The 15,729-nt window shown below is 39.4% G+C and overlaps 1 protein-coding gene across 1 annotated transcript; it reads right to left on the reverse strand.

The window, feature by feature from the left end:
* Positions 1 to 1,852: 1,852 nt before the first annotated feature.
* Positions 1,853 to 15,464, reverse strand: LOC117299287. Its single transcript, XM_033782779.1, has 8 exons — positions 15,379 to 15,464; positions 12,282 to 12,843; positions 11,037 to 11,191; positions 10,059 to 10,239; positions 9,333 to 9,554; positions 8,492 to 8,969; positions 7,113 to 7,236; positions 1,853 to 1,919 (listed from the first exon to the last, which is right to left on the reverse strand). Exons 2-8 carry the CDS (start codon positions 12,810 to 12,812, stop codon positions 1,853 to 1,855), a joined length of 1,758 nt encoding a protein of 585 aa, XP_033638670.1. The 5' UTR covers positions 12,813 to 12,843; positions 15,379 to 15,464.
* Between the last annotated feature and the right edge of the window lie 265 nt (positions 15,465 to 15,729).

The raw sequence follows: 15,729 nt of genomic DNA on the forward strand, positions 1-15,729 counted from the left end.
TATCTGTTATATCTGTCGAAGCAGGTCGAGTAGTGAACCGGCAACCGTTTTCATAGGTTACATTTTGAAGGCTTTGACTGCTAGAAAAAAAAGTGCATGACCTCCCAAACCCTGGTTTAACAATCGGCACTGATGAAGGTTCAAATGGAGAAAGTGGAAACAGAAAAGTGCAATCCATGACGCCATTCAGTCAGGCAAAACAAAAAGGCGGGATATATCATACATGTAGCTCTGGGGTTTATCCTGTGAACATGTCTACACAGTATTATGGGCTTTATTTTGTTGACATGTTTTACAATGTGTTACTGCGCTATATACATGTATGAATGATAGTTCAGGTATTATTAAAGGCACTGGACACTATTGGTAATAATACTCAAAAATAACTGATAGCATAACAACTTACTTGGCAAGGAGCTATGGAGAGCTGTTGATAGTGGTAAACATTGTGAGAAACGACTCCATCTGAAGTAACGTAGTGTTTGAGAAAGAGGTAATGTTTCACAAATATTTGAATTGATTAAGAGACCTCAACTGAGGTCTTGAATTCATGGCATCTGAAAGCGCACAACTTGTGCAACAAGGGTGTTTTTTCTTCCATTATTCTCTCGCAACTTAGACGACCTATTGGGTAAAAATTTTCACAGGTTTGTTATTTTACTATGCATAATATGTTGAGATACACCAGGTGAGAATACTGGTCTTTGACAATTAGCAAAAGGTGTCCAGTGCCTTTAAGAGAAAGGTAGGTACATTGCCGCTTTATTGAACTAGAAGAGTTGACCTGTACTATTATCAGCGGCACATGAAACGTGAAGCCTCCCCGTGTGTTTACTTTATGATTGATATACTCCTGATTATTTGACAGATGGATAGTTCGTGGAAAACCGTCAACGGAAACCAAAAACACATTGTCACATAATGGAAACTCGGTCTACATCACTTGTCTCCAAATAGGGATGATTTCTACGAGTGTATTAGAACACCACCCACAAAACAAACTGGACAAACTGTTTCAGATTTAAATTTTCAGTGGAAAACGTGAAAGGAACGATGGAAACCAAAAACACATTGTCACAAAATGGAAACTCGGTCGGCACTTCAGGGATGCTTTCCGCGAATATATATTAAAACACCACCAATGATACAAAACTTGATAGCCTGTTTTCAATTTTCAACCCACAAGTTCACTTCTTCAACAGTTCAATATTAACAAAAGTAAACAAAAGAAAATTCCTGGTATTATCAATATACTGTAATACACTCACTGCATAGTAAAGTGAGCACATACAGAGTGACACCAGGCACAGATTGAGCTTACAAGTAGAATAAACTCAAGTCCCAATCCCGTGATGAGAACCCTTTTATTTTCAATCCCATCACATATAAAAACGTCAGAAAACTCCCCCAACCTGTGCCGCGCCATTCTCAGGCCCACGATAGCTACATTTTGACGCCTCTCGCACCAGACTTGAATCAAGTCTTACTTACAAATACAAGCAAAGACAGGTGTTGTTTACCTCCACCAACACAAAACACCATCACACACCATTTCCAATTACAAGCCAAGCTACTATTTCACTCTAAAGAAACCCTGATTGGTACTGTCACTTTAAAAGATAAGTTTAAAATAGTACATACGACCCAAGTCAGGGAGGGTGAGCCATCCAGGTAGATACTGGATACAGGAGAGCCCCGGGTCTGTCCATGCATTAATTCATACGTGAAACAGGAGACATGAAGAAGAGACAGACAGAGAGAGAGTTTAAAAAGATCATTTACCCTGAATTGACACATGCTATTCGAACAGCATGATTGCACTTACTCCTGACTGATGACACAGAAGAACCCTTCAACTTGTTGACAGTAGTTGACAGTAGTACTTTTGTTGTGCATTGGATACTACAAGGGTCTTGCATCTTGTATGTATAAAAATACAAAAATACAATGGGTGCCAATATTTCATGTTGTCAATGCTTTTTAATATTATAGCAAAGCTCCTTTGAGCATTTTGTGGCTTTGTGTACAGCACTAAGATGATGTACATGAGGGAATATGACAATCAATTGTGAGTCAGCTGAAAGAGATGACCATTGACCTTATCCTTTCATCTTGAGGACAAACCCTCAAGTACAGCCCCTCCGGACATTAAGTTTTACCCTGGGGCGGGCTATTAGCCGGCACAATGCCTTCATATTGATAGTTGAAACCAGTGAGAGCAAGGACAACCAGGATCGGTTTCAGAAGAGTACCGAAATCAGCCAGATCATTAACATGTGGAATTAAAAACCTTCTCATTAAGGGCGTACAAGTATAGGGTTACTTGTATGGGGAAAATTGAAATTTTCAATTGAAAAACTTGCCAAGTGTGAATCCGATATCCCCCCCCCCCTTGAAACAGCATCGTTTGAAATGCTGTCCCCTTTTATGAGAGGATATTGAGAGATGTTCAAGTTTCTTATTGAAAAAGAAGCCCTTTCATAATCCATCTTTAGGATCTCTACAAAATATCAGCATGCATTATCACGCACGGAATCTCACTCCTGAAAGGCACTGGCCACTTTTCCTAATTGAGAGAAATAAGGGCGTTTGAATTTATAATAGAAAATCAGAATGTCTATGGGAGCACGGTTAAGCGCTCTTAAGAACAGGACTAAGTTACCAGAGGGTATCCCTGCGAGAGTATGGCCTTTATGTAGTTCTAAGCCTGTTTCTTATTTAAAGCAATATCTCAATTATGGGTCTTTGCCGAACTATACGACTTCTTCCTATATAAGAGGTTAATTTCACACATGGTTACTTAGTCATCCCCAATGCCCAAGTTACATACTTAAATACTTAAAGATTGGTTGTCCCATGCATACCTAGTCTTGGTTCAAGCATGGAGGAAGAAAATGGTTCAAGACATTCATGTTGTGTATTCCCCACCACCGAGCCAGACACACCCCATGCGTTCATTCACAAACTGCCACCAATAGAGGGTGCTCTCCCAAAATGGATTGCTATCACACAGGAACTGGTGTTCATTTTGAGAGAGTGCTCTCTATCAGCAGCTTTTAGAGAATAAAAGTGTGCAGTGTCTGACACAGTGATGGGGAACACACACGACTAGAATACCCATACCCTTGAACCAAGACTAACGCACATCTTGATTTGCGGTCTACACAAACTGGGTCCAATTCATATTGGGCCAAATTCTACTGCAAAATGTTGAGCTTATGGTTACTGTACTATTCTCCACTTGAAAGGATTTGCACCAAATTCCTATGCAAGTAGTTTTAGCGAAGAATGCTTAGATTTTTGCGCAGTACGAATGCGCACAAAACAAAACATTTATCGGTGGATACTATTGTATGCGTTGATTTCTTGCTTGCATATTATTAAAGCAGAGCAATGAAATTGGGCCCTAACAAGATCAATGATGTATTCCATGAGATGAGACCTTAAACTCGGATGATTAAAGGCTACAGGAATATATTAATAAAAGGAAAGTCCAGGTAATGAACCACTAAGGACTGCTGAGTGCTCAAAGTCACACATCACATATATCATCCATCAACGATGTCATGGCAAGGGGCAAGGGGCAAGGGGTGTTTAGTTGCCCCCCCCCCAAAAAAAAAAATGTGGGGCAGTGTGCTTGAGGATGTTAGGGGGGGGGGGGGGTTGTACAGATTTTGATAACTCGTTGTTGAGTGACAATCAAAGAATGCAGTTTGTTATTGTTTGCAATAAATTATTATTTGCTCCAGTAGAAATTTGCAAATTCCTCATAGAATGCCCTTTACCGAGGAGAAATTGCCTTGGTGCCCTTGCCCTGTCAAAAACGAAGCATACAGGCGTGGGGCATGAATCCCCCTCCGCCTCCCCCCCCCCCCGAAAAACAGTCACTCCTGAAGGTGAGAAGCATAATTTTTTGAGCACAGTCACTTGGTCAAATTTGCTGTATTTTCATAAATCAGAGTGTTTCAGACATTTACATGTCACAAAGGGTGTAACAGGAAGTATACATTTCCAAGACATCATTTTGTCTGAGGGAAAGAAAAGGTACATGTTTGCTTCTTAAAAAATTGACCAGATTTAAAGCACTTCTACAAACTTCTCTTAAAGCTGTTATTTGTGTGCGTGTGTACATGATCAATTTGATAAAATTCATGAATGGACAGAGGTTTTAGAGTACACAAGTTGAAATATGAACTTTGACAAGTGTGATGAACATGTACTTTCATTCTCAATGGCAGGTTTTTGATCTATCACTGTTTGAAACAATGACAGGTTGGTTGATTTCTAAATCATCACTACAGGCCAACGTCAGGTTTGTTTTTCCTCTTTGCAGTTTATTTTGATTTGAATTGGCATGAATCACGTCCAAAGGAAGTTCTGATTGAAACTTACTCTCTGCTGCTAGTACTTAACTTCGGCAAAAGCAATGAATTGCAAAACGAGTTACGATCAATCAGAATTTAACTTTGGGTTTTCTCTTCGGGGGAGATTTCCGATTGAAAGTGGGTCAGTGAGTTATCCAGGTTAAGCCCTTTTCCTCTGAAATGAAAGAATTGCTTCTGAAGATTCTTGGATTGAGAACTGTTTGTGGTTTTGAAAATGCTAAGATAAGCTTTGTCACTGTGCTTTCCCGCAGTGGAAGAGTTTAAAAACAAGTCGGCTTGAGGGCGAAGAAAGAGGCAATTGCTACAAAGAGCTTCTGATTGGATTTTTAAAACTGCAAAGACATCACAACAAGACAAAACCATCGATATTTTCATTGGAATTGCCACACATTTTCTTTTGAATATATGTCAGTCTATACCATATGAAAAAAACATTGAGATATGTTGCATTGGTCTGAGGGCGGAGAAGGTGGACATTCTTTTAAAGTGTATGCCAGTTTAATTTTACAATGCAAAACATAAGAATAAACATCACAATTTTGTTCAATGGAAATGGAATTGGCACAATTTTGTTTTCTTCAAAATTTACTATTAATCACATGAAAGACAGCTGATAAACTTTTAAGCGAATCAATTTAAAGTGTGGTTTAAAAAAAAACTACAACAACTTGAGCATAAACTTGTTTTATTGTAAGAATGTTCCTATTCGTTCCTTCTGGGGTAGTGTACTTAGAGGCTAGTTTACTTCTGAAGTCACCTTTAAAGAAAACTTATAAAAATATGCGGCCATCATTATCATAGGAAATTCCACCAACAACTGTCCAGACACAAATGGCAAACTCCTAAAATACACACACATAGCTATTTAGTACAGATGATGGCTGTCAGATATTGAAACTTCTGGGTACTACCAATCATCCCAATCATGTTTAGCTTACCCCCCCCCCCCCCCCCCACCCCAAAAGCCACTGTCCCCTAACACCTGCATTAGACACACAGTAATCACTTCATCTGGGGGGCTGTAGGAGGGTACATGTTCCACTCTAAGAGGGGATTGGGGGAACTTCAGGGCTTGAGACAGGAAGCCCAAAATGGAAAGATTGATCAGTTTCCTGGCTAAAGAGTCTTGCCAAGGATTTGACCTGGATTTACTTGGTGTTGTTTCCTTTCTAGACGCTGCATTGTGGGGAGCAGAAAGTCTATGGAGAGGTGGAATTGACATAACACAGGTGTGGCGGGGGCCTGTATAATACTCAGAAACATTTTTGGAATTGTATAAATAGTCGGATTTCTTTTTAGGGGCCAGGGTTTATCATCTGGCGGTCAGACTTGTCAACTTGATGGACTTGACTGTAGATAAATGAATATTTAGAATAACAAGTGACGATAAGGAGCTTTGGCGTTAACAATTACAGGAATTTACAAGTAGACGAAAACCAGACCTACCCAAATAAAAACCTGGATGAAAGTCTCAGTTTATATCCCCCAACCCTACAGTTCCTTTTGCGGTCACTTTGTCTCCATTAGCAACTTATGTTCTTTTAAGGATTACTCCAATACGAGTTAAGCAATGAAGGTGGTTACAAGATAAAGACACTGGACACTTTTGGTAATTGTCAAAGACCCCGTCTTTTCTCTTGGTGTATCTCAACATATGCACAAAATAACAAACCTGTGAAAAGTTGAACTCAATGGTCGTCCTAGTTGCAAGATAATAATGGAAGAAAAAATACCCTCGTCACACGAAGTTGTGTGCTTTCAGATGCTTGATTTCGGGACCTCAAAATCCAATTTTGAGGTCTCAAAATCAAATTCATGGAAAATTACTTCTTTCTCGAAAACTACGTTACTTCAGAGGAAGCCGTTTCTAACAATGTTTTATACCATCAACAGCTCTCCATTGCTCGTTACCAAGTAAGTTTTTTATGCTAGCAATTATTTTGAGTAATTACTAAGGAAAGGATGAAGAACAGTACGCTTCACTAAAGACTGGTGAATCAAAGGTTTCCTTCAAAACAGTGTAGAGCAAAAGGGAAAGCCCATCAATCAATAATTCTTAACACAGTAATACATTAAACTGTCATCGAAGGTTGTACAGTTTTTCTTGGCTGAAATAACAGCTATGCCAAAGGAAAGACAAAGGGAAGCCATCAATCAAGTTATTCTGCAACACAGTAATACGTTAAACTGTCAACAAAGGTTATTGACATTTTGTTCTTGGCTGAACTATTAATTGAACTCTAACCAAGGGAAAGATAAATCCCTGTAAAGGTATCACTCATTTCCACACCTTCTTTTCAGAACCACCACAACTCATAAACAGATTTAAGTACATGTCATCTCCGCAAAGCTCATTAGATTGTTTCCACTGACTCATGGCTGACTAAAGCACAACTTTTTGCGTAAATCAGGCCTGGAATTACACAGAGGCCACAGAGACCATGGCCTCCATTGCCCCTGGTCTTGGCCTTGGTGCCCCTTCAAAAGTGTCACATAGCCTTTCAGATTTTACAATGGAAGTGCCCTTTGCAAAATGAAAAAAGCCTTGCCCTTTCAAAGATGAAATTCCAGGCCTGTATTTACTGGACAATGTTGGCGATCACCTAGGGCAGGCCCTCACACACAGGCTTCAATTCCCAACATGTCAAACATTTAAGAAAGCTGCGCAAGAAAAAAAAAAGTCTTTTGGCATTGAACATCGAGCAATAACATCTGAATGAAACTTACCTTGTCCCAGAGCCCTGTGAGGTTTTTGGACGGGAGGATGGTGTGGGTATCTGGCGTCCTCTAGTGGCCAGCCTTCGCTCTTCTTCATCATGGCTTGTGAGAATCTCTTCAAGTAATCCTCTTCCTGTTCAAATGAACATTTCCAACAGAAATAACCAGAATCAATCAAAGCAGGGAAGGGCTTTAACCCAATCAATTGGTCAATAAATGTAATTGTCAAACACCAGTATTCTCACTTGGTGTATCCCCAAAAATGCATAAAATACCCAAATCTGTGAAAATTGTGTGCTGTCAGAAGCCTAAAAAAGGCTTCAGGTTTGAGGTCTCTTAATAATTGGGTGAGAAATTACCTCCTTCTCAAAAACTATGTTACTTTGGAGGGAGCCGTTTCTCACAATGTTTTATCAACAGCTCTCCATTGCTCGTTACCAAGTAAGATCTATGCTTACAATTATTTTGAGTAATTACCAATTGTGTCCAGTGCCTTTAATTTGATTTATGCTGATGATAATGTAAATATATTCTGTATTCATAAATACCCCAGGCAGTTTTGCTATTCATATTGGTTGAGAGCGCATCGCGTGGGGGCGTTTAAATAAGGGAATTAAAGGGTAGCAACGAGTTCTTAAACTGCCGTTTAAAACTGGCAGGGATCGTGGCTGTGCGATAAAGGCCTGAGCCGAAGGCAAGGGCCTTTATCGCACGGCCACGACCCTGCAAGGTTAATACTCTTTTATTCTCATTCATAAATGCCTTTTTGGTTAAAAGGTGTATTAAAGTAAGAAACTCTGTAAAACTTATCCGTTTTCCGACGTCCTTGAGCTCTGTACATGTGTTGCATTTTTATGACCGAGACAGTTTTCAGATATGCATACGTGCAAGTAGTATGCATCTCCGAAAACAACCGGTTATAAACAGAGGTCCAGCTGGTTATTATCAACCGTTTAAACACCTCCTTGTGACATGCTCTCCACCAATAGGAATAGCGAAACTGTCCGAGGTATTTATGAATGGCTGATAAAGACACAGCTGGAGCTGTTTAAGACCGGCTGGCTGTGTGTGTTGGGCACGTAAGCTCATGTATTCAATTTAATTACGCGGAACGTGCACCAAACAGAAGTTTTTGAAAAAATGTACAAACTTTAAAACATCGCTACTAAGCAGATTGTCAGTGTCTATAATTGTTATTTTTTACCTTCTTTAACAAAAAAAATTTCTATAATTGTTATTTTTTACCTTTTTTAACAAAAGGGTATTAATGAGTGGGAATAAAAGACCTGAGGGCGAGGGCTTTTATCGCATGGCCACGACCCTGCTGGTTTTACACAGTCGTTTAAGAACTCGACACCACTCTTTTATTCCCTTAATACAATACTTACCAGCATGAGATATTTTAGGAGGTCCATTCTGTGTCAGAGGTCGTGGAGCATGCCTTCTAGGGGCAGGTGTGTCTAGTGGCGACGGCTGATGGGCAGTCTTATCTAATGGTGTGTCATTATCACTTGAAAATAGTCCTTCATTTGGAGCCTTTCTGGCAGACTGCTGTGCAGGATTACTGTGTAGAGTGACTGCTGGAGTGTAGCGCTTGTGCCTTTCGGCATTCTTCTCCAGGGTTTCATGTGAGAAGCCTCTCTGCTGATCTTTGAAAGCTTGCTTACCCTCTGGTCTTGCAGCGGATGCTGCATGCCCCGATAAACCTGGATGGGTCCTGCGACTTTCCTCTTGCTTCAAAGGCTGCTTATCTTCTGGCCCAATGTGGTTTGAATCAAGCTGAGATTTCATGGTATGATGAGAGTGTGAAGAGGTAGCAGAATGACTTTCCCGTCTTGGTTGATAAGCTGCAGACATAAGTTTCTCCTTTGAACAAGAAATGAACACAAAATAAGTCTAAACTTATGAAGTACTATACAGAGTGCTGAAGCTAGATTGTGACAATCATGTGTAGTGGGATGGGGTAGAGAAATGGTACTGGCATGAATGGGTTAGAGGGAACGATGAAGAATTGTTTCATATTTGAACTGTTCATTTGCTTATTAAACTACGCACACTCCGTCGTAATAATATTTGGAAATGACAACAGACCTTCGAGAAGAGGAATTACAATGTAACCAAGGTATAACAAAACAATTGTTGCACTCTGTGACTGGGGTCCATGGGATATTATTTGAATGGTAATGTCATATTTGATACTGTCTAATAACATTCAGATCTTGCACATACCTGCCATTCCATCTGCCTGTCTTGTATCTTCTCCAGGTGCTGCAGTCTCTTGTTCATGACCTCATCCAGTGTCTTCTGCAGTTCACCACCTTGATTTGAGTTTGTCACTGCGGCAGTGTGTTGCTCCGCAGCGGTGTGTTGCTGCCCTCTGTTGGTCAACTCCTGGAGAAGAACCAGCTTCTCCATCATTGTGTCCATTTTGGTTTCTAGGTCAGTCTGAGCCTGAAAAACGATATTGTTAAACAAAATTGTAATTGACAAAGTCACTTCAAAACTAAGTAACAGTGCTAGTTGTAACCAAGTGATTTTTTCTCAAGTGAAGTCAAGTCAAGTCTCAAGTAATTTTTGCCCAAGTCAAGTCAAGTCGCAAATCAACAAAATTGGTGACTCTCCAAGTCACCGACTCGAGTCAACAACACTGCAGCAATGCACTGATAAATACTACTAAGAAAAACAACCTTCTTGCACATATCTTTGTGCTTTCAGGTGCCCAATAAAATGCTTCAGGACTGAAGTCTGAAATTTGAGTGAGAGACTACATCTTTCTCAAAACTACGCTACTTCAGAGGGAGCCGTTTCTCACAATGTTTTATACTATCAATAGCTCTCCATTTGTTACCAAGTAACTTTTTATACTAACATTTATTTGTTTTAGTCATTACCAATAGTGTCCAGAGCCTTTTAGTAAATGGGTGACTATAAAAGTAAAATTGATGCAAGGGATACCTTTACAATTGGGACTGTAGCAGCTACTGCAGCAGCTGTCACTGCAGCCACCGTTGTAGGATCTTTGATTTCAGTCGCCATATTGCCTTCAGGATGACTGTGTATCAATGAGGATACCCGCTGATCACTGCCTACCATGGTAGGCCGGATGTATCTCTTGACTGGTGCAGTCTGCTCCTGTCTGTATGAGAGGACAACATGAGGAAGAAAAGAAGGATTTCAAACTCTGCAAGGTGGAAATACGATATAGTAAAGGTTTGGAGGTAACACCATGTAATGATAATCCAACGGTTCTTTTGTTTGTTTGGTTGAACGATTTTCCCATCAAGGGCACTCGGCAAACTCCCACAAAGGGATATAAACACCAAGCTGGCAACAGCCAATCTCTCTCATACAAACATTGGTTTAAAGGCAGTGGACACTATTGGTAATTACTCTAAATAATTATTACCATAAAACCTTTCTTGATTGTGAGTAATGGGGAGAGGTTGATGGTATAAAACATTGTGCGAAACAGCTCCCTCTGAAGTGACGTAATTTTCGAGAAAGAAGTAATTTTCCACAAATTTAATTTCGAGACCTCAAGTTTCGAATTTGAGGTCTCGAAATCAAGCATCAGAAAGCACACAACTTCATGTGACAAGAGTGTTTTTTCTTTCATTATTATCTCGCAACTTTGACGACCGATTGTGCTCAAATTTTAACAGATTTGTTATTTTATACATACATTGAGATACACTAACTGTGAAGGCTAGTCTTTGACAATTACCAAAAGTGTCCACTGTCTTTAACTTCAATGTCTATGATTATGAATTACACAAATCAAGAAATTGTGATTCAGTAACTTGACGCCAGTGCGCCCTCTAGTTCTTATATATAACTCTATGGGATAGGTGCAGTTATATCTCACATACACAACTAATGAACAGTGAAAGAAAGAACCCTGGGAGCTAACGGTAATCTTTATAATGAGCTCACCTCTTCAGGAGCTGGTCTTTCAAGACTTTCTGTTTCCCTCCAAGAGCAAATTGTGTGATTCTTACGTCGTTGCTTGGACCGGAAGGATGGGATAAGATGGAATGGCTTGAAGTGGGTGCACCTTGCTTCAGCAATGATGATGACGATGGTGGCTTCTGTCATGATAAATTAAATTTTACTTTGTTTTGTAAGGATCAAAACAAGAACAAACAATCTGTAATAAATTACTGTTATACATTACACAGTGTGCACACTGTATAACTTTTTTGTTTTTAAGAAACTAAACTTCCATTTGAACTTAATTGATATGAACCCCGGGCCTTGGAATTCAAGGCCATATTGATTTTACAAAGGGAACTTCCAATGCAAAATCTTAAAGTCTATGAATGGCCCATATGTTTTGTTTCTGAAAAACCAAGGGCACCAAGGCATTTTCTCCTTGGTAAAGGGCACCCTATCAGGAAAATGTAAATTTCCACTGGATTATTTAAACGGTACCAAGGCAATGACCAGGGGGCATCAAGGCAATCACCTTCAGTGCCTCCAAGAAGTATCAGGCCTGCTATGAGAACATTTTGAAGGGGCACCAATGCCAAGAACGAGACAGTGAGAGCCATCGTCTCTGTAGCATTGTTTCATTCCAGACCTGGAACCCACTCCCATAAAGCTTTAAAAACTAAACACACAAATTTGCAACGGTCAGAGCAAAATTATAATTTATGTACGTTAATACTCACTGTTCCCTCAAAACTTGTTCTTAATATTAGCAAGCAAGTTTGTGGGCCAGATTTTCTGCTTTTAAAGCCATTGGACCCTTTCGGTAAACAGTATTGTCCAAGGCCCACACTTCGTGTATCACAACTTCTATATCAAATAACAAACCTGTGAAAATTTAGGCTCAAACGGTCATCGGAGTCGGGAGAAAATAACGGGAAAACCCACCCTTGTATCCACGCGTTTGGCCGTGTCATGACATGTGTTTAAAATAAATCTGTAATTCTCGCTATCGAGAATTGATATTGTTTTACTGTTTTCTCAAAAAGTAAAGCATTTCATGGAATAATATTTCAAGAGAAGTCTTTCACCACTACCTTCTGTAAACCCTGTAAGTTATTTGTAAATCTGTGAACTTTTTTCTTTTTTTTCTGAACCGAAAGGGTCCAATGGCTTTAAAACAACATTATGAAATATATGGTCCAAAAATTTGCACCGAGTAGTTCTTATAACTTTCTTCTTTAAACTTACAGAGTTTGTACGGAATGCAACTTTCTCCCCAGTTGATTCAACCTGTTCAACTCTAATGCTCTTATACGTAGCGCCATCACCAGTTGAGATCCTTCCTTTTCCAGGCAGATGGTTCTCTTCGTTGTTGTCAAGACCCAAGACGTTAGGTTCACTCTGATTGCGATTTATAGTGTCTGCGATATCTCTCCTTTGTTCATAATCCGCTGGCAGGTTGCCAGGCAGGGCTGGTGGTATGTACTCATTGTTGATTTGCTCTGTCTGACCGTCTACCTCAAATGGAGATTTCACTTCTTTGAGAAATTTAGCCTTGATGCTCACTCGCTGTGAGTTTGTACTGGAAAAACTTGATGATGACAACCTTCTCTCTGCTGAACGACTTGAGAGGGATGAGTCCGTTTTGATCGGAGGTTTGGTTGATCGGATGAGAACTGAACTACCCGCTGAACTGCCTGATGTATTGCTACTCACATTGAGTGTTTTGCTATCACTGTTATTGCCTGGGGGAGCTGATGGCACCGGTGTAGCTATCATGTTGTCGAGTTAGCCTCTACCTGCTGTAGAGCTGAAAAATAAAGTGTAGAGTTGTTTTTAAAGGAAACCTGTTAAGAGACTATCAAATTACACTTTTCATTATAGAGTGTGCTGTTACCCATTATGCCTGAAAAGTCAAACCACTACAGATTTGAGGAAAGAGTAAAAAGGAAAAACACATGCCAGCGTATACAGGAGCAATTTTTAGGCAAGTTTAACACTTAAAGGTCCATCCGTTTCTGTAGTTATCATGCCCAGAGATTTCTAAAAATGCATTTAATTAAGGCCCAGTGACCAGGGGTAATAATTTGAAGCACTTTGAGACACCCGTTCGGGAGTGAAAAAGCGCTATATAAACTCAAATATTATTATTTTTGTTTACTCCTTTCTTTAATTCAAGCGTCTGATAGTGTACATTAATATGAAACAGGAGGACATGAATGGGTCAAATCTACCAATTGCAGCCTGCAACAAGTATGTGGTAAGATACAGAAAAGTTGGTTAATTTTGAGCCAACTTTGTATGGTTATATATGGGGAATTTTAATTGATCATAGCTAATAATATATATGCAAGACTGATATCGTTCAGAAGTTGTGTTGAGTACACAATATTGCATAATAAATATGCAGGATATGTGACCAATAAATGTGATGTGAATTAAAGGAATTGGGGTCATCTCGTACCCAAGTCAACTCGTACCCAAGTCAACTCGTACCCAAGTCAACTCGTACCTAAGTCAACTTGTACCCGAGTCAACTCGTACCTGAGCCAACTCGTACCCAAGTCAACTCGCACCCAAATAAATGTTTACAATTTTGTTTTACTCGTACTGATAAATATTGTAGTTAAATTTATTTATTTATATTGTTAATCATACATTTAGCTATTCATTGTTGCAATGATTTTGTTTTCTTGTGTTTTTTTTTCATGTTGCAGTTTTTTTTTACTTAGGCCCTACGGTGGGGAAAATTAATCAGAGAACTTTTTTTTTAATATAGGCTTGTTAGAATGAATTTTTTGGGTTTTTTTATTCGGAAAATAATAATGAGAACTTACGCAAAGTGTTTTGGTTGGAAAAAGTGGAGCAGTATATTTGTTAAAATGTACTTGTTATCGGAAAACGATAATCAGAACATAATGCAAATGATTGAATTGAATGAATTCTTACCATGAAATTTTCTTTTGGGAACACTTTAACAGGAAAAACACCAAGGTAAACATGAAGGGTTGCGTTTTATACATAGTATATTTTTTCATTGAAAATAATTGGTCTCATATGAACATGGCGGTCGAAATATTTATACCTCCTTGATACGAAGAACTAGTGTGCATCTGATCCGCTCAACGCCTTTCACGGCGACCCTTCAACACGGGAATTTAAAAGAAACCACAATGGATCTGAATGAATATCCTAGCGGAAAAAAGGCAGAAATGAGATGAACAAACATTATTAAAAACGAAATTCATGAGATTATTGTTAATAAAAGTGAGCTCCATATGATGGTAGAAGATCATTTTTATTTCCTATCGCTTACAAAATCACGCCGCACGGAAATTCTCCGTTTCGGCATACAGCGTACGTTGTACGGTACGAGTTGACTTGGGTACGAGTTGACCTGGGTACGAGTTGACCTAGGTACGAGTTGACTTTGGTACGAGTTGACTTGGGTACAATATTTTGGGTACGAGTTGACTTGGGTACGAGTTGACTTGGGTACGAGTTGACCTGTTTTGAATTAAAGCAGTGACCCAGAACTGGGCCAAACTTCATGACTGTGCAATTGTAAACAAGGAATCGGCGCTTGCGGAGGCAGGGAATCCTGTGCTTACGTCAAGCGTATTTCACGGGTAGCGGCTAATTTTGGTTTGTGCGCACTCCTCTTACACAGTAGCACAGAAATTTGGCTTGCAAGTAAGCAGAGAATGGTGATTGCAAGCGCAGGATACGGTGGTAAGCAGAACCATGAAATTAATGGGGCCCTAGCTTCTAGTCAAACAAACATGTTGGAACGCCTGTACAGATCACTTTACAGTCACTCAGCAGCATGATCAGACAGACTAGTATTAAAAGTAACGGATAACTTTCCGTATGGCGCCACCACTTTTTCACTCATTTTTACAAAAAGGGATATCTCATTGAGGTAATGTAGATACTATATTATTTCATTTTGAATGAAAAAGTGGTGGCGCCATACGGAAACTTTTCCAAAGTAACGTAGTGCAAATTGGCACCCACACCACAGGAACTTTCTTCAGTGGTGCCACAGACTGACATAGGCCTACTACCCAGCGAGCATGTCTGCGGGTCAGAGTTCAAAGTGATGGGAAAACTATACAAGATTTTGACGATTTCTATTTCCATCTATTTTTATCTATCTACGAATGGGTCGAATGTGTATATGGTGAAAAATGAATCTTGACACAAGTTATCAATCATGCAACATCACCTCATCTTGTTTTATGGTGGCCTGTCAGGCCAGATAGTTTTTAACAAACTACCTTTTAACGAACAAACTGTACAGTTAAATGACAATGGAATTTTAGAGAATAAATTCTCATTTTACCTCCTGGGAAACGGCGAATAGTCGGAAAGCGGCAAGTCCAATTTCATTAATCTTGTCGTCAATGTAATTTTCAAAAAATTGACGGAAAAAATTATGGGCCCGTCTGTTACCGCCCTCAAGAGGTTGGATTTTGAAAGGGAGTGAAAGAATAACTAAAAATGTTTTACATGTAGTTTGTGATTTGCAGTGGTCGCATTCAGAAAGAAAAGAGAGGATTTTGCCAGCTTGTAACTTAGTTTGTTTCCATTATATAAAAAAAAAATATAAAAAAATAAAAAATCGAGGATAAACAAAGCGTTTTAGTTGACATAACCTAATTCCATTCCATTATTTTAAACGATGGTAATTAGA

The sequence above is a fragment of the Asterias rubens genome, chromosome 1, assembly GCF_902459465.1.
Source record: "Asterias rubens chromosome 1, eAstRub1.3, whole genome shotgun sequence".
Classification (NCBI taxonomy): Eukaryota; Metazoa; Echinodermata; class Asteroidea; order Forcipulatida; family Asteriidae; genus Asterias; species Asterias rubens.